This window comes from Amyelois transitella, chromosome 28 (genome assembly GCF_032362555.1).
Source record: "Amyelois transitella isolate CPQ chromosome 28, ilAmyTran1.1, whole genome shotgun sequence".
NCBI lineage: Eukaryota > Metazoa > Arthropoda > Insecta > Lepidoptera > Pyralidae > Amyelois > Amyelois transitella.
Genome location: NC_083531.1, coordinates 4,273,138 through 4,296,589, shown reverse-complemented (window position 1 = coordinate 4,296,589; position 23,452 = coordinate 4,273,138). Strand labels below are relative to the sequence as shown.

General features: G+C 38.4%; 1 protein-coding gene and 1 long non-coding RNA gene across 3 annotated transcripts in view; one reads left to right on the top strand and one right to left on the bottom strand.

Annotated features, from left to right (window-relative positions):
• Positions 1–6,731, bottom strand: part of LOC132903656 (microtubule-associated protein tau-like) — a 39,699-nt gene extending 32,968 nt beyond the window's left edge. For both annotated transcript variants that reach the window (XR_009657463.1, XM_060952422.1), the window contains exons 1-5: positions 6,612–6,731; positions 6,188–6,297; positions 5,561–5,673; positions 1,093–1,209; positions 64–296 (exon numbers count right to left, since the gene is read on the bottom strand). Coding sequence is in view for 1 of the 2 variants with exons in the window: in XM_060952422.1 (XP_060808405.1) it covers positions 64–296; positions 1,093–1,209; positions 5,561–5,673; positions 6,188–6,297; positions 6,612–6,716 (678 nt within the window). In the remaining variant the exon portion in view is untranslated. The remainder of the gene's footprint in view (positions 1–63; positions 297–1,092; positions 1,210–5,560; positions 5,674–6,187; positions 6,298–6,611) is intronic.
• Positions 6,732–14,735: 8,004 nt separating this feature from the next.
• Positions 14,736–22,904, top strand: LOC132903660 (uncharacterized). The gene is made up of 3 exons (XR_009657466.1): positions 14,736–14,916; positions 21,219–21,355; positions 22,696–22,904. It is a non-coding gene; the product is annotated as an uncharacterized LOC132903660 (long non-coding RNA).
• Positions 22,905–23,452: the final 548 nt, after the last annotated feature.

Below are 23,452 nucleotides of genomic sequence, written 5' to 3'. Positions count from 1 at the left end.
GCAGTTGTTTTTAATGTCACCCTGTATATTAAGTTTGTGTGTATGTATGTCTGCACATCTCACCTGAACATCCCCATCGCTGTCGTCCCCGCTGTTGCCCACCCTCCCCTCTCGCCTCTCCTCCTTCTTCCCGACCTTAGTCGCCTCTTTAACTTGCGCGGCCTTCCCTTTAGCCTTGTTGTCTCTGACCGCTCTCTTCGGCTCAGATCTCTTGCTGTGTTTGTCTTTCCGCTTGTCGTCTGTCTGAACGTCCGCCGCGGACACTTCCGGCGGGTCCGTAGGGGGCGGCGTGGGTTCTGAAATTATATATATATACATATATATAAAATTCTCGTGTCACAATGTTTGTCTCCGTACTCCTCCGAAACGGCTTTACCGATTTTAACCAAATTTTGCATGCATATTCAGTAGGTCTAAGAATCGGCTAACATCTATTTTTCATACCCCTAAGTGTTAAGTGTTGTCCACCCTTAACATTTTTTTTAACTAGACATTACTTATAAAATTATTAATATGGCAAAACAACGTTTGACGGGACAGCTAGTATATATATATATAGTATATAGTAACTATCTGTGCCCGCGACTTCGTCCGCGTGGACTACTACTTATTTTGGGCATCATTGAAGCCCTCAATTATGAATAATTTTCCCCGTGTTTTCCCCCCCATTTTCCATTATTTCTTCGCACCTTATAGTTGCAGCGTGATGTTATATAGCCTAAAACTTTCCTCTATAGATAGTCTATTCAACACAAAAATAATTTTTCAATTCGAACCAGTAATTCTTGAGATTAGCGCGTTCAAACAAACAAACAAACAAACAAACTCTTCAGCTTTACAATATTAGTATACAGGATGACTTTTAATTCAACTGCTTAAATTTAACTGTTAAGTGTACTCATCTAAAGGATATTTAAAAATATAAGTATCAAAATCCACGATCCTAAATACGTCATATCACCTTTTAATTTATATTAAAATAAAAATAGGCTCAAACAGCTCAGAAGCATGGGTATAGTCTATGTTTAAAAGGATGCAGTTGTTTTAAATGTCACCCTGTAGATAATTCAGCTTGTGTATATATCAACTCACCTATCTGCGGTTCTGTGTGTGTGTCTGTGAGCTGTTCAGTCTCCTCGGGTTTCTGTTCCTCCTGCTCCGACTGCTGGGACTCCGCGCTCGGAGTCTCCGGCGTGTCTCGTTTCTCTTCTGTAATACAAAAAAATATATTGTTATAATTTACTCAAAAAATATTGCACCAGCAGCGCCCTCAATACCTATCAATTTGGCTGTATGTGAGCTACTTTCTTTTGCCTTCAATTAATAATCTGTAATAAGTGTGCAAAACTGAATAAAATCTTTCTCTCTTCCGTTCCCGATTTAAAAATATATACGGGGCAAATTACACAGATCGAGTTAGTAAGTTCGAGACTTGTGTTACGAGATACTAACTAACGATACTATATTTTATAATATATACTTATATATATGTATATATAACGACCAAAACCCAGGACAATTAGACAAAGTTCCAAATATTTCAAGTATATGAACGCCACAAGTAAAAATTGTGATGCTTGCCCATGGATAAATGCTGCAGTGTATTTACATGGCCTACCAATCTTTTCGAGACTGTTAACTCCGTCTACCCCGCAGCAAGGGAATATAAACACGATCATATGTTATGTATAGTGAATTACCTGTAACAGGCCTGGTATGTAATGTACAGTATTACCTGTAACAGGCCTGGTATGTTATGTACAGTATTACCTGTAACAGGCCTGGTTTGTAATGTACAGTCAATTACCTGTAACAGGCCTGGTATGTAACGTACAGTATTACCTGTAACAGGCCTGGTATGTAACGTACAGTATTACCTGTAACAGGCCTGGTATGTAACGTACAGTCAATTACCTGTAACAGGCCTGGTATGTAATGTACAGTCAATTACCTGTAACAGGCCTGGTATGTAATGTTTCTCGGGGTAGCCTCATTCCCTAGAGAACGCGTCCCCAGGTAGCGGATAGGGGAACGCTCGCTGGATGCTACATCCAGAGGGTAGGAGGGAAATAAAATACCTCCCGCGGACTAACAAGGCCGCAGATGGAACCTGCGTTATAAAACCTCTGCGGCGTGCTCCTTCGCCATATGCGGAGTACGAGGGCTGTGCAGTGCTGGGAGTTGGGCTGGAGCTCTCAGAAGAGATGGCGGCGGATGAGCCTTTGGGTCAACGGCGGCGCTCAAGCCTTCCAGGAAAGGTCACAGTCTTGGTGTCAGGTGGCAACCGACCGTAAAACATACAGCCAATTATTATACTAATCATGAGGCAAAATACCAAAGGAAAGAGTGGAAAGGCTAGGGCGTCCCCCTTAAGCGACGACAATAGTGAATATGCGACATATGATAGGGCGTTCCCCGTAAGCGACGGAATACCGAAGCGAAAAGACACTGTGCCGATGCTTGAACTGCGTATATGCACTTGGAATATCGGCACAATGACTGGACGGAGTGCTGAACTTAGCTCGATACTGGAGCGACGACGCATAAACATCTGTTGTGTGCAAGAAACAAAATGGAAAGGTGCTAAAAGTCGCCAAATTGGAAAAGGGTATAAGCTACTATATAATGGAAGAGAGAACACCAAGAATGGCATTGGAATAATCCTGGATCAATATCTTAGTAATAATGTAGTAGGGATAAACAGAATAAGTGATCGCATCATGTCCGTTAAGTTAGCCTTGAATAAACAACCATGCCTGAATGTCATCTCAGTCTACGCACCACAAGTCAACTGCCAGGACGCAGAGAAACAAGAATTCTGGGAAGAATTACAGTCACTTGTAACAACAATACCACCGGGAGAACAAAAACTCATATGCGGAGACTTAAATGGCCACGTGGGAATGGATGGAGGTGGTTATACAGGGAATCATGGGGGTTTCGGATTTGGAGAACAAAATAGGGAAGGGGAAACCATTTTGGATTTTGCGTCATGTCATGATCTTGCAGTAGTTAACACGTTCTTTCAAAAGAAGGATGAACATCTAATCACATACAAGAGCGGAAACTCTAAAACCCAGATTGACTACATCCTAATAGACAAAAAAGACTTAAAGCAAATTAAAGACTGTAAGGTTATCCCCGGCGAACCTCTTACCTCACAGCATAGGCTTCTATTAACTGCCCTAAAATTGAAAACACCCATTAAGACTAAAATACCAAGAGTCGAAAAGATCAAATGGCATGCACTAAACGGTGACAAGGGAAAAGCTGTGAGAGATCAGATAATAGAATATCTAGGAAATACATCCCCCGAAAATTATAGCTCAACATCGAAATTGTGGGAGAACTTTGAATCATTCTGCGTTGCTACTGTCAAACGTGAGCTAGGTGTCAGCAAAGGAGCTCTACATAGTGCAAAGGATGCTAAATGGTGGAATAACCGCGCTAAGGATAGTGTAGCTGAAAAGAAAAGGCTGTTCAAAATCTGGCAAAACACTCGCTCTGAAGAGGATAGAGAAATCTACATACAGGCCAAAAAAGCCGCAAGAAAAACGGTAGCGGTAGAGAGAGAGAAAGCCGAGTCAGAGCTTCATCAGCGATTGGAATCATCGGCTGACTTTGACATATATAAAATAGCAAAGCGAAGACACAATGACAGCAAAGACTTCAAAACTACAAAGTACATCAAAAACAGTGAAGGCGTCCTGCTAACTAACGATATCGAGATATGTGATAGATGGTATGAGTACTACCAAAAACTACTAAATGAAGAATTCCCTAGACAGCAACAAGAGGATCTGTTAAAAACAGAAGGCCCAATTAGCGAAATTACCCCCGAAGAAGTCCGTAAAGCAATCTGCAAAATGAAAAATCACAAAGCAACGGGTCCGGACAACATACCCGCTGAGCTATGGAAATTACTCGGAGCTGATGGGGCCTGCTGGCTAGCAATGCTATTCGATAGGATCCTAGCTGAAGAGAAAATGCCAGACGCCTGGAGAAAAAGTATAATAGTCCCGTTCTACAAAAACAAAGGTGACGTTCGAGATTGTGGAAACTTTCGAGGGATAAAACTTACATCTCATACCCTGAAAATCTGGGAACGAGTTCTAGGCGAACGTCTTCAAAGTCTAACTCACATATCAGAAAACCAATTTGGTTTCACCGCTGGGAAGGGAACCACAGACGCAATACACGTGATAAGGCTGTTAATGGAAAAATCTCGTGACAACAAACAAACACTATGGATGATTTTCATAGATCTTGAAAAGGCTTTCGATCGTGTACCTAGAACATTGATCTGGCAGGCCTTGCGCTCCCAGAACATTCCAGAACGGTACATAAAGCTCATATCAGATATGTATGTTAACGTGCAAACGAGTGTCCGATGTGCCGCAGGTGTATCAAAAAGCTTCGATATCAAAGTGGGGGTTCATCAAGGCAGCGCGCTAAGCCCATTACTATTTAACATCGTGATGAACTACCTTACGGAGAAAATTCAGAAGCCCGTACCATGGAACCTCCTGTATGCGGATGATGTTGCATTAATATCGAACAACAAGCAAGAAGTACAGGACAGCCTAGAGCAATGGAGGAGCGCCCTCGAGTCCGGTGGACTACGTATTAGCAGAACTAAGACAGAGTATATGGTGTGCAACTTTAGCCTTGACAAATCTAGCACGACACACACAGAGCTGAAGCTTGATGGAGAAATCCTACCGAGAGTAAACAAGTTCAAATACCTAGGTTCTGTTATCGCCGAGGACGGCACGATCACCGCTGACATAACCCATAGAACGACGTCTGGGTGGAGTAAATGGCGAGAACTGACAGGAGTCCTATGTGATCCTAAAATGCCTGTAAGAACCAAAGGCAAAGTCTATAAAACCGCCGTGAGACCAGTTCTGCTCTATGGCAGCGAAACGTGGGCCTCAAAGCAAACGCAAGAGCATAAACTACACACGACGGAAATGCGTATGCTCCGTTGGGCAGGTGGAGTTACCCTCAAAGATAAAGTCCGAAATGAACATATACGGGGCAGTTTCAAGGTGGCACCCATAACCGAGAAGCTCAAAGAATCCAGACTAAGATGGTTTGGACATGTAATGCGTAGACCCGAAGATCACGCTGTAAAGAAGTGACTTTCCATGGCTACGTTAAAGAGAGGGAAAGGCAGGCCCCTAACAACCTGGATGTCAAATGTCCAGAGAGACATGAAAGAGTTGGGCCTGTCAACTGACGACGCGTATCAGCGGAAGAAATGGCGCCTTAAGATTAGGAAAGCCGACCCCGCGTAACGGGAAGAGGCGAGGACCAAGAAGAAGAAGAAGAAGGCCTGGTATGTAATGTACAGTCAATTACCTGTAACAGGCCTGGTATGTAATGTACAGTATTACCTGTAACAGGCCTGGTATGTAATGTACAGTCAATTACCTGTAACAGGCCTGGTATGTAATGTACAGTCAATAACCTGTAACAGACCTGTAACAGGTTTGGTATGTAATGTACAGTCAATTTCCTGTAACAGGCCTGGTATGTAATGTACAGTTAAAATTACCTGTAACAGTCCTAGTGACGGCGGCCGTGGGAACAAACTCGGCGGCGAGCGGGTTGAGGCGAGAGCGGGCCACGGTCTCCTCGAGGGACAGCGATGAAGCACCGTTGCTGGTTCTGTCGCGGATAATAATGTTATATATACATACATTAAATTAATGAATCGGTTAAACAGCCAAGGTGACGCAACACAAACTTGTCCAAATAACTTTTGTCAATATACATACATAACATACATAAAATCACGCCTTTTTCCCAGAGGTGTAAGTGGAGACTACCTCTTTCCACTCGCCACGATCTCTGCATACTTCAATGTTATATATTTTATTTATTCATTATTATGGGACACTTCCAACGTCAGTTGATAATTGTCATGACTTTTGGTTTCACATGTTGTTTATGTGGCTAGCGACCTGTCACTATTTAAATCTCAATTCCACCATAAAGCCAAACAGCTGAACGTGGCCCATCAGTCTTTTCAAGACTGTTGGCTCTGTCTGACGTGATTATATGTATGTATGTAGTTCTGCAGTTTATCTGCAGTGTAGCACTGAAGTTCTTTTTTTTTGGCGGGACAAACTACACACATTGAGCCGTGTGGTTCTACCGTGATATACAATTTGACACTCACGTGGGATACTGATGGTGCCCGTTCGGCCTGCGCCTCTCCCTCTGCTCGTCCTCCAACATCGCCTCTATACACTGCTCCATCAACGCCTCCTCCTCCAACTGTTGTATCACCTGAAATTATTGCCGTGTGAGGTCAATTCCGTATAAATATTAACCTAATATTATATTAAACCGTGCCGTGTAGATCCCGGCACAAATAGAAAAAGAAATAGGACCACTCATTTTTTTTCATGAATAAGCGATAGGCTTATATAATTTGGGATCCTCTTTTTGGGTGATGGCCCCAAACGAACGCCCAGACGGACAATCCCACGTTCATAAGCCTATCCCTTAGTCGCCTTTTACGACATCCGCGGGACCATTAACGTCAACCAACCTGTCAACAACAAAAAACCAGCAATTTGTAATGAACAAACTATACACACCTGATTGTCAAACTCCTCCTCGTTCTCTATCCACATGTAGTCGGCGAAGTCGTCGGGCGTCGCCGGCGCCGCGTAGGGCGCCGGGGGGTAATACGCGCCGGCCATGACGTAGCCTGGATATATACAGGAAAAATTTAATGTAAACATTCATATAAGAATTTATGACGTCATGGTGAGAAATTTGATGACATATAACACGATTGGTTCAACATTGACAAAGTTATTTGACAAGTATGTGTTGCGTCACCTTGGCTGTTCAATCGATTCATTAATTAAAAGTAGATAAGGCATTAAATATAGATAGATATTAAGAATATCTTGAAAAGGGGAGATGAGAGGAGAGTATACAAAAAAAAAATTGTGAAAAGCGACCAGAGTGTGTTGCAAGTAGAAATCCGTAGTCATGTGTCTATCTATATGGCTGTATGTAAGCTATTTTCTTTTGCCTGCCTTCAATTAATAATCTGTAATAAGTGTGCAAAACTGAATAAAATCTTTCTCTCTCTCTTCAGTTGCCGAGTTGAATACGTGGTTTCATTTTATTCACGTCATTTTATTATGTTCACGTCTATATTGAATATATATATTTATGTAAGCTTGTCTGTGGGGTAGACAGAGCCAACTGCCTTGGTCGCCTATATATATATATATATATATATATATATATTTATTATTTATATATATGTATGTAAGCACGTATGTATCCGCCGCGGATATATATAATAATTCAGCTTGTGTGACATATTAACCCACCTATCTGCGGGTCTGTATGTGTGTCTGTGAGCTGTTCAGCCTCCTCGGGTTTCTGTTCCTCCTGCTCCGACTGCTGGGGCTCCGCGCTCGGAGTCTCCGGCGGGTCTCGTTTCTCTTCTGCAATACAAAAAAAATATATATTATTTACTAATTTATGTACACAGAAAACATCGAGACTGATAAACACAAGAAACATAATTACAAAGGTTCTGCTTATTTCAAAAGAAATCTCTTCCAGCAGACCCGAGATAGGAGACATGATGGAAAGGGAAAAAATGAAAATATATTGTTATAATTTACTCAAAAAATATTGCACCAACGCCCTCTATACCTATCTATATGGCTGTATGTAAGCTATTTTCCTTTGCCTGCCTTCAATTAATAATCTGTAATAAGTGTGCAAAACTGAATAAAATCTCTCTCTCTCTCTCTTCAGTTCCCGATTTGAATACGTGGTTTCATTTTATTCGCGTCATTTTATTATGTTCACGTCTATATTCCTTGCGGGGTAGACAGAGCCAACAGTCTTGAAAAGACTGAACGGCCACGTTCAGCTATTTGGCTTAATGATAAAATTGAGATTCAAACAGTGACAGGTTGCTAGCCCATCGCCTAAAAAAAAAGAATCCCAAGCTTGTAAGCCCTATCCCTCAGTCGCGCCTTTTACGACATCCATGGGAAAGAGACGGAGTGTGTGACCTATTCTTTTTTGTATTGGTGCCGGGAACCACACGGCACTATGTAACATATGTAATGTACAATAAATTACCTGTAACAGTCCTGGTGACGGCGGCGGTGGGCACGAACTCGGCGGCGAGCGGGTTGAGGCGGGAGCGAACAAACTCAGCAGCGAGCGGGTTGAGGCGGGAGCGGGACACGGTCTCCGCGAGGGACAGCGACGGGGCGCCGTTGCTGGTTCTGTCGCGGATAATAATGAATGAATGAACGAATGAATGAATGAATTTTATTTATATAAGTAACAAGGACTCATTTGTATTAGTAATGCTTACAAACTATGTTAGTACCTAGGGACAGCATGATTTCTAAAGTGGCCATTCTTGCACCACTCCCCCCGAAATGGCGCAAGAATGGTTGACATATAGGCAGTCTAGCCTGTCTGCAATCATATTCAGGATATTCAGGATGTTATACATAAATACATTAAATTAATGAATCGGTTGAACAGCCAAGGTGACGCAACACAAACTTGTCCAAATAACTTTTGTCAATATACATGCATATATATATACATAAAATCACGCCTCTTTCCCGGAGAGGTAGGGAGAGACTACCTTCTTTCCACTCGCCACGATCTCTGCGTACTTCAATGTTGTACATTTTATTTATTCATTATTATGGGACACTTCCAACGTCAGTTGATAATTGTCATGACTTTTGGTTTCACATGTTGTTTATGTGCCGTGTGATTCCCGGCACCAAATACAAAAAAGAATATGACCACTCCATCTCTTTCCCATAGAAGTCGTAAAAGGCGACTAAGGTGTAGGCTTATAAACTTGGAATTCTTCTTCGAGGCGAGGCGATTGGCTAGCGACCTGTCACTATTTAAATCTCAATTCCACCATAAAGCCAAACAGCTGAACGTGGCCCATCAGTCTTTTCAAGACTGTTGGCTCTGTCTACCCCGCAATATATATATACGTGATTATATGTATGTATGTAGTTCTGCAGTTTAACTGCAGTGTAGCACCGAAGTTCTTTTTTTTTTTGGCGGGACAAACTACACACATTGAGCCGTGTGGTTCTACCGTGATATACAATTTGACACTCACGTGGGATACTGATGGTGCCCGTTCGGCCTGCGCCTCTCCCTCTGCTCGTCCTCCAACATCGCCTCTATACACTGCTCCATCAACGCCTCCTCCTCCAACTGTTGTATCACCTGAAATTATTGCCGTGTGAGGTCAATTCCGTATAAATATTAACCTAATATTATATTAAACCGTGCCGTGTAGATCCCGGCACAAATAGAAAAAGAAATAGGACCATTCATTTTTTTTCATGAAAAAGCGATAGGCTTATATAATTTGGGATCCTCTTTTTGGGTGATGGCCCCAAACGAACGCCCAGACGGACAATCCCACGTTCATAAGCCTATCCCTTAGTCGCCTTTTACGACATCCGCGGGACCTTTAACGTCAACCAACCTGTCAACAACAAAAAACCAGCAATTTGTAATGAACAAACTATACACACCTGTTTGTCAAACTCCTCCTCGTTCTCTATCCACATGTAGTCGGCGAAGTCGTCGGGCGTCGCCGGCGAAGCGTAGGGCGCCGGGGGGTAATACGCGCCGGCCATGACGTAGCCTGGATATATACAGGAAAAATTTAATGTAAACATTCATATAAGAATTTATGACGTCATGGTGAGAAATTTGATGACATATAACACGATTGGTTCAACATTGACAAAGTTATTTGACAAGTATGTGTTGCGTCACCTTGGCTGTTCAATCGATTCATTAATTAAAAGTAGATAAGGTATTAAATATAGATAGATATTGAGAATATCTTGAAAAGGGGAGATGAGAGGAGAGTATACAAAAAAAAATTGTGAAAAGCGACCAGAGTGTGTTGCAAGTAGAAATCCGTAGTCATGTGTAGGTACGAGTACCCCTGAGGGGAACAAGGTATGTATATATAGATACTAAATTTTATACAAATATCTGGCTTGAGCTTGGCGCAGGAACCTTGTAAAGATGAATAGTTTGCTTTGAATCTTAATCAAAATTCAGTACACTCTGTACATCGACCTAGTTAACATTCCATTTTAAATTATATTTTTAATTTTTCAAATTTCGTATAAATCAATTAATCACAACAATGTATTCGTAATACATTTATCTCGTCCACATTTCTATTCAAGTTCGAATATTTGTGAAGATGACGTTATTGAAGAAAATGCTGCAGTGCAGTTTGTTAATGCTTCTTGTACACTGACTGGCACTTTGGAAGCGGCAGCAAAATGTAGTTTTAAGTAATTTATTGACGTCAACCAATTTTTGAAATAAAAAAATATGACAATTATTAAGTGATGTTGCAATGTCTTACGGCGAGGGAGATCATCGTGAGAAAACCTGCACATTCAGTCAACTGTAAGTATAAACAAACATGTATCCAATACGGGTTAGGTTCCCCTGCAAAGGTTGCGGAGGTCAGACGGGAGTCTCTACGTCTAAAACCTGACTCACCCAATCCAGGATCGAAGGCACACCCCGGGGAAAGCCCGAAGAATTTCACTTTGAAATGTCCCGTAATAATGAATGAACATCTAGAATTAGAATAAGAAGTTGACACTTACCGGGTATAGGCGACCTCCGCACAAGTGCGGGGTAGAGAGGCGGCCGCTGAACGCCCGCGTCGCCGGCGCCCACCACGCCGCCGCCCACGCCGCAATCCGTCATAACGCCGTTGGGCTGCTGAAAAACATGTATATTATTGTATTATTTGTATTTATACATACATACATACATATATAAAATCACGCCTCTTTCCCGGAGGGGTAGGCAGAGACTACCTCTTTCCACTTGCCACGATCTCTGCATAGGTACATGGGAGACCTCAAGGATGAATAATTTTCCCGGTTTTTTATTCACTCATTCCATTATTTCTACGCTCCCTTTGGTTGCAGCGTGATGTTATATAAAGCCTTCCTTGATAAATGATCTATTCAACGCAAAAATAATTTTTCAATTCGAACCGGTAGTTTATTTGTTTAAGAAACAAACTCTTCAGCTTTTTAATATTAGTATAGATAGTGCCGTGTGGTACCCGGCACCAATACAAAAAAGAATAACACCACTCCATCTCTTTCCCATGGATGTCGTTAAAGGCGACTTAGGGATAGACTTACAAACTTGAGATTATATTTTTTAGGCGACGAGCTAGCAACCTGTCACTATTTGAATCACAATTCTATCATTAAGCCAAATAGCTGAGCTGTGGCCTATCAGTCTTTTTAAGACTGTTGGCTCTGTCTAACCCGCAAGGGATATAGACGTGATTATATGTAGATAGATCAACATACCTGCCACTGTCCATTCTCCTCGTTTCCATAGTAAGCACCAACGTTTGCCAATGTCTCTGGGATCTTCATACTGTCACCATTAAATGTTCACGCGTGTACGAGTAAAAAAAAATATATTTTTATTTTTCAACACTTATTCAGGCACTGTCAGGTTCGCGTTGTACGTGCGACGTGATTGTTACTATCGCCGCTGCACCACGATCTGTAATTAAGGAGAATTATGTATTTAATATTTTATTATCACTATTTTTTTTAATCCTTTTAATATTATAAATGCGAAACTTTGTGAGTATGTCAGTCAGGATGTCAGTATGGATGTTTGTTACCCTTTCACGCAAAAACTACTGAATCGATTACGAGTCACCCTAAGTTTTGGATAGATGTTTGTTAGAAATAAAGTATAGATATAAATTCCGCCGAAACATACGAAATGAATATGTACAATAAATACTAATACAGAAGTGATATAAATTATAAAAATATAATTTCTTTAGGATCGAATCTGGTATTTGTTTAAAGTTAGCTTGTGTTTAGTTAGCTAGTTATATAGCACAAAATAATAAAATTAACAACTATCTAGAAACTGACTTTACCCAACAAGAATTTAATTTCCTTCGACTTTAACATAAATCGTAGTAAAAAAAATAAGACACCTAATTCTATATTTTAAATCGTAATAATTGAAAAATAACTAACTTTATACTAAAAAAATCCACAATAAATAAATTTAAAGCACAATTCGTAAACATGCAGCACCGTCACATTATTCTATATTTAAAATGAAATAGTACCTAATATATAAAAAAACTAAACTAACCACAATGTCCGAAAAGCGTCGAGCAGTGAACCTTCCAGTGTCACAAAATAATTCGCACTAAACGTAAAAACGAAACGTCGCCCCATTTTATAGGAAAATATTTAAAAGTGTAACAATATTATCGATGAGCAATAAGTTTATAGATAACAATTTGGTCTTGGAATGGTCATTTTCAATTGTTAAGACGGGTCACTATTCATTAATAAATATCATTAGTTTACAGGTAACAATTTTTATATGCCATTACCTAAGGAGGGATGAATCAGTGAAAAATTTTTTTATTGTAGTCATTTATGGTTATATTATTATTTGTTATTTATAGGAAAATATTTAAAAGTCTAACTATAATAATATCTATGAGCAATTAGTTTATTGATAACAATTTGTGAATGAGGGTCTTGGAATGGTAATTTTCAATTGTTAAGATGGGTCACTATTCATTAATAAATATCATTAGTTTACAGGTAACAATTTTTATGTGCCATTACCTAAGGAGGGATGAATCAGTGAAAGAAATTTTTAGTATAGTCATTTATGGTTATATTTGTAACTTGCTGCGTCCCGGGGCTTCGCCCCAATGGGATAATTTTATTTCATACATTTAAGGTATCTATCTTAGATATAAAACTAGCTTTTACCCGCGTCTTCGCACACGTAGACTACACAAATTATACTATTTTAGTTTTACTCATTTTTATAATTAACAAATTATTTATTCTCAATATCGGATGTAATACATCTGTTATTGATGTCAAAAAGTTATTCATAATTAAGTTTACTGCCTCCTTCCAAAGCGCAGGTGAAGAAGCAGCGCAACTTTTACTTTACTGCTGCTTTTTCTACAAAGACGTCCCTTTAAAATATTTATTTTTATGTATTAGATGAAGAAGGACGAATACTACATTAAAAATAAGTTTGGATTTGAATGAGTGATGATGGGTGTAAGGATTATTTTTGAAAAAACCTCTTTATACAGAGTGACTTTCAATTCAACTGCATAAATTTAACTGTTTAGTGTACTCATCTAAAGGATTTTTAAAGACGTTAAAAGAAAAATATCGGTTCATATTTCAGAGAGTACGAAAAAAAATTAAAGTATCAAAATCCACGATCCTAAATACGTCATATCACCCTGGCCGGCGGAAAAGCGACGCGTAAGATTCAGAGGTTAACGACACAATTCATTCAGCTGAGCGATCTCGACAACTCTGTACTTTACTTGATCTTGATACTAGAAAAATAATATATTTTTCAGACATTCATTTAGTTTTAATTTCTTTTTGTAGTTATTGGTCTTTAATAAAGCGTGTGACGTAGTTTTTGAGGGGTTTTTTAAATGTGAAAATGCTGACGTTTAATTTAAATAAAAATAGGCTCAAACAGCTCAGAAGCATGGGTATAGTCTATGTTTAGAAGGATGCAGTTGTTTTAAATGTCACCCTGTATACCACATTTCTAGTCTTACTCTCTGATTGTAGTATATATAAACTGTCGCAATCACTCACTCTGGAACAGGCTACATACAACTGACCGTGGGAGAAGCAATCGTTCCTCAAATCTATGCCAGCCACTTTTAATGTTTGCCCCTGTGCCTTATTTATAGTCATGGCGTAGCACAGCTTGACTGGAAATTGAACACGCTTAAATGGAATTTGGTAATCCGAAGGCATTAATGGGATCCGTGGAATAAAAACTGTTTCTCCAGCATATACACCAGTGAAAATTGTTGCCTCAATTATGTTTTATGTAGGGATTTAATTTCATGTGACCAACATTAAAAATGACAAAGTTTCATACAAACTTATCACCCCTATTCCAACCCTATAGGAATGCAATTTTCAAAATTTAATTAATGAATTATTATTTTAATCTAACCGTAAATTTTAATCTTAATTTTCATACGTCCAATATTAAAAATGACGAAGTTTCATACAAACTTGCAACCCCTATTTCACCCCATTAGGAATAGAATTTCCAAAAATCCTTTCTTAGTGGATCCCTCCTAATTAAAGTCTACCTTTCTGCCAAATTTCATCTTTATTGGCTCAGTTGATTTCGAGATTTCGTGATTCCTAAGTCAGTGTTTTGCGCTTTTATATATAAGAAGATATATATATAAGTAGATCGTTGGCAAACAAACGTTTGAATTTGAGTTGCCGAATCCGCGACCCGATTTACACCCGCAATCTGCCGCGGGAGATCAATTTTTCGAGCGAGAAAGGAGTATTTCCAAACTTATAATAATGCATTTAATATTCGAAATAAAAAACGTGGCCGATAGGACGAGCGCTGATCAGAGCTTAAGCAGTTGAGGATAGTGCTTAGGCAGCTAAGATATTGTCTTCGCCAATTATTTATTTTTTAATATTATTTATAAACGCAACACTACATACACGCACTCTTTCAGGCACGCACTCAATCCTATTCCTGTCCCACTCTCACTCCTTTCCCAAATGTCAAAATAATTTAAAAACAAAAAAGCGCGCCATTCGTCTCCTCGCGCAACTGCTTCGCTCTCTGCATCGGTTGTGAATATTCTCAAAATTCATCAAAGACGCTAAAACTTTATTAACTACGCACCCCGGGGTTGGTCTGTGAAGTGCAGTGATTTGTGTTTCCCAAAAACTACCTATTGGATCGTGGAAGCTACCGGCGCTGGACGAGAGCTCGAGTTACGGACCAGAGGTACTCCTTGTCCATACCCTTCCGCGAGACCAGATATAGTCCGCAAAAATTACACAAGACAATCATAAGCATCGTAACGGACATACATGTAATCACGTCTCTATCCCTTACGGTGTGGACAGGGCAACATCTTGAAAAGACAAAGACCACGATTAGCAATTGGCAATACTATAGCACATTATACCTATGTATTGAATGTCATTGCTGAATAATTTAGCATGTTGTTGTATAGCTTACCTCTGCTCCACCAAAAGCTCCTCCCTCTGCTTTGGCTTGTCTGTGTCACCGGAGGTCCCGGGTTCGAATCCCGGCCAGGGCATGATGAGAAACGAACAGTCTCTGATTGGCCTGGTACTTGGATCTTTTATAGGTATAATGCTGTCGTATAATTTTAAATGACTTTGAATTTTAAATTTCGTAACTTATTTGCAGGCAAACTCATGCCTTGAGTATGTCGATAACTTTTTTTTTATTGAACCGATTTTGATGCAACAAACTTTAACTGTTTTTTTGAAAGTTTTCAGTAAATCGGTTCAGTACTTTCGGAGATAATCGTGATCATACATACAGACAGATAGACAAGAAATTCGAAAAAAATATTTTTGCTTTCTATTATTCATTTTAAGTGCCCCTCTATCCATTTCAGTCAAAAATACTAAATGTACAGACAAAATATTTTTACTGTTATTATAGGTATGTATAGATTAAAAGTCGTTTCTCGCTACGAGCATGCTCCTCAGCCGCTTCCAATTGAAGACACGAGGCCACGTATAGCAACTGGCAATGCCTACTATAGCTATACAAATATATGTATTAAATATCATTGCTGAATCATCTCTTTATTTTCTTCATCATAACTAAAAGGGCACACAAATAAAACAAAGGAATACAGTTTCATATTTACTTACTGCATTTTACTTAGAAACGAATTTGTGAACTATAAAAATTTACCTTCGCACATCTAACTCAAAATTATACAAATTCCAATAATCAAACATTATAACGAATACTTTTAAATATTTCAAATGACCTTAGGCTATTGGTCATAAACAGAAAATGAAATATTTGAAAAGTTTGACATCAGAATATTAATTTAAAAAAATAAATCACTTTGAAATAAGCGATGAACTTACAGATTTATGTATTAATCAAATTTGAGCAGTCTAGACATATTCTTTTAATTCAAATAATTAAGGATAAATAGATATAAAAAAATCGCATAATTTTTTAATTTATTTTTCTGTTTATAACCAATTCACAAACATATAGGACCTGACGCATTCGTACGGCTTAATTATTATAAATTTACATTTTCCGTGATTATTGTACACTTTTTTAGCTATATACAAATCCGAAATAACTATGTTAGGGGTGTGGGTTTCACGTGCTATTTACATACAAATCAATGTTGAAACGGTTAATTGAATTTAGTACAATATTAATTAACCTTAATTAGTATGAAATAACAAAGTGTAGCCGATATAACGCCTAATAAATTTATCTATGGGCCTCATCACCCCATGTAAAAAAAAACAATATTTTTTTTTTAAATTTTTTATTTAAATAGAAAATATTTTTTCTAATATTTATTGCTTTCATTGACAAATTCGGCCTTGGACTACACTTCGTGAAACAGATATAAACCACTAGGCATAATGAAAAATCTATTTCAAAATAGGTAGGTACATATATAATCGCCACATAAGTTACTAATATCTTAAAAAGGCTTCAATTTCGATAGCGGACTATATTCCTTCTTCATAAGCTCAAATAATTAAAGCCCTTTAAGCTAGTGTTAGCGATGTTTTTGGTGAAAATTTCACTAGGACTTCTACAGTGCTTACAAATTGATTGATTGTGCTATATTTTCTACGTAGGATTATAATGGACTGCCATACGGCTTACTCCTTAATGAAATCCAGTGACACAAAAAACAATATTTTTTTCGTTTTTTTTTTTATATTACTACGAAAAACATTTTCCTAGTGCACGTTAAATATTTTAGGCAGTTTTCTTATATTTTTTTTAATACAGATCAAATTATTTATTTCATTTTAATATTATAGTATTTTTGTGTCACAGAATCTGTTATCTAAACTTCACAGACTGGGCCTTATTTTTAATACAAAAAAAAAACTATTAAAATACAGCACAAAAAATTATAGATAAAATATTGTCAACATTTAAAACCTACAATTTTGCCTTAAAGTTATAATTGTAACTGTTTAAACAACTTAAAATCACACTGAATATATAAATAACAAGTGACCATTTTAATAGATTTTCAAAGCATTCTTAAATTCCCTATTTAAAATAGCCCCCCATGTTACTACCCCAAAAGATTATCTCTGTTGCATAACATACCTTCGAAAGAATTTTTAGCTAATGACTCTCTCAAAATCCTTATTTATAAAAAAAAACCTACACTACCCAGCCGTGAACACTAACGTAATACTATTTTTAAAATTAGATTTTTATACAGTTTTTTTTTTTACTTTTTTTATTCATTAGAACTTTAAAAAAAAATGCTTAATGTCAATATCACATATATACTAAATTTATCATAATTATAATTTTAAACATATACATTTACTATACAATACCTAGGTAGAACTGCCATATATTATTACAACATCAAGGTTATAGATTTTAACTGAATTCAAAATAATTCCAAAATAATTCAGTAACTGATTCCATTATGCAAGTTTCTGAATCGAGCGTGAACTTTGCGACTCTGTCTGTCCCGTAAGGGGTAAAGACGTAAACTATGTATGAATTAGTGGTTTTTTTTATTTTATTTTTGTCTTAACATTTTATTTAGTAACTATTCAATTATTCGAAATGGCATTCGTACCTAGGACGGCCGCGTTTGTATGTAAACCTTATACGCAGTTAGTTTTTCGTGTCGTTTGGGCTATATCACTTGATATACATACATACATACACTTTTTCAAAATAACCATGCTATTTGTGTTGTTGTGTTATGTTAATAAGGTTGTTATTCTGCTGAGTTATTATCCGGTAGGCGGTAGGTTGCGTTAATGCGTTATTCCGCGCCGTCGTACAATGCGATTTATAAACGTGACAATATTGTTATTATTTATAAATAAAAAGTGCAATTTCACAATTGGAAACATGCGCAAACGACACAAGACATCGTAGAAATATGATCTACGGTTATCCAAAAAAAACAAAAAACCGTTTCAAGGCGTCGACGTTCGATCGCTCACGTTTTCTTTCACTGTTGAATTTTTTTTAACTGCCGATTTTTTTCAGTTTCACAAATTTGTTTTTAACAAATATGTTATTACTAGCTGCGCCCGCGACTTCGTCCGCGTGGTACAGTTATTTTGGTCTTCATTGAGGCCTTCAAGGATGAATAATTTTCAAGTTTTTAAATTTCAAGGATGAATAGTTTTTTTTTACATTTTCCATTATTTCTTTGCTCCTTATAGTTGTAGCGTGATGGTAAATAGCCTAAAGACTTCCTCGATAAATGGTCTACTGAACACAAAAAGAATTTTTCAATTAGAACTAGTAGTTTCTGATATTAGCGCGTTCAAACAAACAAACAAACTCGTCAGCTTTATAATATTAGTATAGATGGCCGCGAAGCTAGTTACATTTGCACGCTAAGTATTTTAAAAAAAGTCATTTATGTGGTCGACATGGCCTTAGTTAATTCATTAAATTTTGTGACTTATATTAAAGTGATTGTCAAATTTTCTCTTCTCATTGTAGTTTTGTTTTGCCAAAATACAATCAGTGACATTTATTTATTATTTACGCAAAATTTTATATTCAAATTGCAATTATTAATTTTATATGAACAATATTAAATGTTAATGTCTTTATTGCAAATTTCCTATACAAATTATTCAGACATTACCACAGTTCGACCGAAAAAATTAGAAAATACAGACTATTCACCGCTACAGTTTAAATCTTCAGGCTCTTTCTAGAACACAGATGCGATAATATTTTAAATCCCTTTCTTTTAAATCTAACAAATCATTTGTAAATCCAGTTTATATTATTCGATTATACAAAAACAACCTACTCGTATATCGCATAAAAAACTTACAGCTTCCCTTAAAAACAATTCGAAACACAAAAACAATCGGCAGATAAAAAAAAACCCGACACTCATTCCGTCCCTATCCTTTTTACAAACTTACAATCGTTCCATCTCTCTCACTTGGCCGAATTCTTCCTCTGCACGGGTTTGTCGACCTTCTTCTTGTCAATTTTGGTGCCAGCGGTGGGGACGGGCGACGTCTTCTCCGCGGCGGGCGGCGTGCTGGGCTTTTTGGGTTTGTTCACTTAGGCGGCCGTCGCGTAGTTTAGGGGTTTGGGGCCGGTTTGCTCTTCCACAGGGGCCGGTTGGGGCTGTAATGAAATGAATAGTTACATACATGAGTACCTACATACATACATTAAACCACCCAGTTCAGCTGTTTGGCTAAATGTTAGAGTTGAGATTCAAATAGTGACAGGTCGCTGGCCCATCGCCTTCTTCGGAAGCGGTGGTAGATATAATTAGATTTAAGCGATGTGACGTCAATAAGTGATACCTTGTGTCCAATTTTGAAAATAAATCTATCCTATTCTCCTATATATTTCGTTTGTGTGTATGTATGTCTGCACATCTCACCTGACCATCCCCATCGCTGTCGTCTCCGCTGTTGCCCACCCTCCCCTCTCGCCTCTCCTCCTTCTTCCCGACCTTAGTCGCCTCTTTAACTTGCGCGGCCTTCCCTTTAGCCTTGTTGTCTCTGACCGCTCTCTTCGGCTCAGATCTCTTGTTGTGTTTGTCTTTCCGCTTGTCGTCTGTCTGAACGTCCGCCGCGGACACTTCCGGCGGGTCCGTGGGGGGCGGCGTGGGTTCTGAAATTATATATATATATATATATGTTATATACGTTATGTTATATATGCAATATGTTACTATATATACAGGGTGACATTTAAAACAACTGCATCCTTTTAACATAGACTATACCCATGCTTCTGAGCCGTTTGAGCCTATTTAATTGAAATTAAACGTCATCATTTTCACATTTAAAAAACCCTCAAAAACTACGTCACCCGCTTTATTAAAGACCAATACTACAAATAGAAATTAAAACTAAACATGTAAATAAATGTCTGAAAAATAAATTATTTTTCTAGTATCAAGATCAAGTAAAGTACAGAGTTGTCGAGATCGCTCAGCTGAATGCATTGTGTCGTTGACCTCTGAATCTTACGCGTGGCTTTTCCGCCGGCCGGGGTGATATTACATATTTAGGATCGTGGATTTTGATACTTTTATTTTTATTCGTACTTTCTAAAATATGAACCGATATTTTTTCTTTTAACGTTTTTAAATATTCTTTAGATGAGTACACTTAACAGTTAAATTTATGCAGTTGAATTAAAAGTCATCCTGTATATATATAGCTCAATTTATATATATATATATATACTAGAATTATTATATATATATATAATAATTAATTCAGCTTGTGTGACATATCAACTCACCTATCTGCGGTTCTGTATGTGTGTCTGTGAGCTGTTCAGCCTCCTCGGGTTTCTGTTCCTCCTGCTCCGACTGCTGGGGCTCCGCGCTCGGAGTCTCCGGCGGGTCTCGTTTCTCTTCTGCAATACAAAAAAAATATATATTATTTACTAATTTATGTACACAGAAAACATCGAGACTGATAAACACAAGAAACAAAATTACAAAGGTTCTGCTTATTTCAAAAGAAATCTCTTCCAGCAGACCCGAGATAGGAGACATGATGGAAAGGGACAAAATGAAAATATATTGTTATAATTTACTCCAAAAATATTGCACCAACGCCCTCTATACCTATCTATATGGCTGTATGTAAGCTATTTTCTTTTGCCTGCCTTCAATTAATAATCTGTAATAAGTGTGCAAAACTGAATAAAATCTCTCTCTCTCTCTTCAGTTCCCGAGTTGAATACGTGGTTTCATTTTATTCACGTCATTTTATTATGTTCACGTCTATATTCCTTGCGGGGTAGACAGAGCCAACAGTCTTGAAAAGACTGAACGGCCACGTTCAGCTATTTGGCTTAATGATAAAATTGAGATTCAAACAGTGACAGGTTGCTAGCCCATCGCCTAAAAAAAAAGAATCCCAAGCTTGTAAGCCCTATCCCTCAGTCGCGCCTTTTACGACATCCATGGGAAAGAGACGGAGTGTGTGACCTATTCTTTTTTGTATTGGTGCCGGGAACCACACGGCACTATGTAACATATGTAATGTACAATAAATTACCTGTAACAGTCCTGGTGACGGCGGCGGTGGGCACGAACTCGGCGGCGAGCGGGTTGAGGCGGGAGCGAACAAACTCAGCAGCGAGCGGGTTGAGGCGGGAGCGGGACACGGTCTCCGCGAGGGACAGCGACGGGGCGCCGTTGCTGGTTCTGTCGCGGATAATAATGAAAGAATGAACGAATGAATGAATGAATTTTATTTATATAAGTAACAAGGACTCATTTGTATTAGTAATGCTTACAAACTATGTTAGTACCTAGGGACAGCATGATTTCTAAAGTGGCCATTCTTGCACCACTCCCCCCGAAATGGCGCAAGAATGGTTGACATATAGGCAGTCTAGCCTGCCTGCAATCATATTCAGGATATTCAGGATGTTATACATAAATACATTAAATTAATGAATCGGTTGAACAGCCAAGGTGACGCAACACAAACTTGTCCAAATAACTTTTGTCAATATACATGCATATATATACATAAAATCACGCCTCTTTCCCGGAGGGGTAGGCAGAGACTACCTTCTTTCCACTCGCCACGATCTCTGCGTACTTCAATGTTGTACATTTTATTTATTCATTATTATGGGACACTTCCAACGTCAGTTGATAATTGTCATGACTTTTGGTTTCACATGTTGTTTATGTGCCGTGTGATTCCCGGCACCAAATACAAAAAAGAATATGACCACTCCATCTCTTTCCCATAGAAGTCGTAAAAGGCGACTAAGGTGTAGGCTTATAAACTTGGAATTCTTCTTCGAGGCGAGGCGATTGGCTAGCGACCTGTCACTATTTAAATCTCAATTCCACCATAAAGCCAAACAGCTGAACGTGGCCCATCAGTCTTTTCAAGACTGTTGGCTCTGTCTACCCCGCAAGGGATATAGACGTGATTATATGTATGTATGTAGTTCTGCAGTTTATCTGCAGTGTAGCACTGAAGTTCTTTTTTTTTTTGGCGGGACAAACTACACACATTGAGCCGTGTGGTTCTACCGTGATATACAATTTGACACTCACGTGGGATACTGATGGTGCCCGTTCGGCCTGCGCCTCTCCCTCTGCTCGTCCTCCAACATCGCCTCTATACACTGCTCCATCAACGCCTCCTCCTCCAACTGTTGTATCACCTGAAATTATTGCCGTGTGAAGTCAATTCCGTATAAATATTAACCTAATATTATATTAAACCGTGCCGTGTAGATCCCGGCACAAATAGAAAAAGAAATAGGACCACTCATTTTTTTTCATGAATAAGCGATAGGCTTATATAATTTGGGATCCTCTTTTTGGGTGATGGCCCCAAACGAACGCCCAGACGGACAATCCCACGTTCATAAGCCTATCCCTTAGTCGCCTTTTACGACATCCGCGGGACCTTTAACGTCAACCAACCTGTCAACAACAAAAAACCAGCAATTTGTAATGAACAAACTATACACACCTGTTTGTCAAACTCCTCCTCGTTCTCTATCCACATGTAGTCGGCGAAGTCGTCGGGCGTCGCCGGCGCCGCGTAGGGCGCCGGGGGGTAATACGCGCCGGCCATGACGTAGCCTGGATATATACAGGAAAAATTTAATGTAAACATTCATATAAGAATTTATGACGTCATGGTGAGAAATTTGATGACATATAACACGATTGGTTCAACATTGACAAAGTTATTTGACAAGTATGTGTTGCGTCACCTTGGCTGTTCAATCGATTCATTAATTAAAAGTAGATAAGGCATTAAATATAGATAGATATTGAGAATATCTTGAAAAGGGGAGATGAGAGGAGAGTATACAAAAAAAAATTGTGAAAAGCGACCAGAGTGCGTTGCAAGTAGAAATCCGTAGTCATGTGTAGGTACGAGTACCCCTGAGGGGAACAAGGTATGTATATATAGATACTAAATTTTATACAAATATCTGGCTTGAGCTTGGCGCAGGAACCTTGTAAAGATGAATAGTTTGCTTTGAATCTTAATCAAAATTCAGTACACTCTGTACATCGACCTAGTTAACATTCCATTTTAAATTATATTTTTAATTTTTCAAATTTCGTATAAATCAATTAATCACAACAATGTATTCGTAATACATTTATCTCGTCCACATTTCTATTCAAGTTCGAATATTTGTGAAGATGACGTTATTGAAGAAAATGCTGCAGTGCAGTTTGTTAATGCTTCTTGTACACTGACTGGCACTTTGGAAGCGGCAGCAAACTGTCGTTTTAAGTAATTTATTTGAC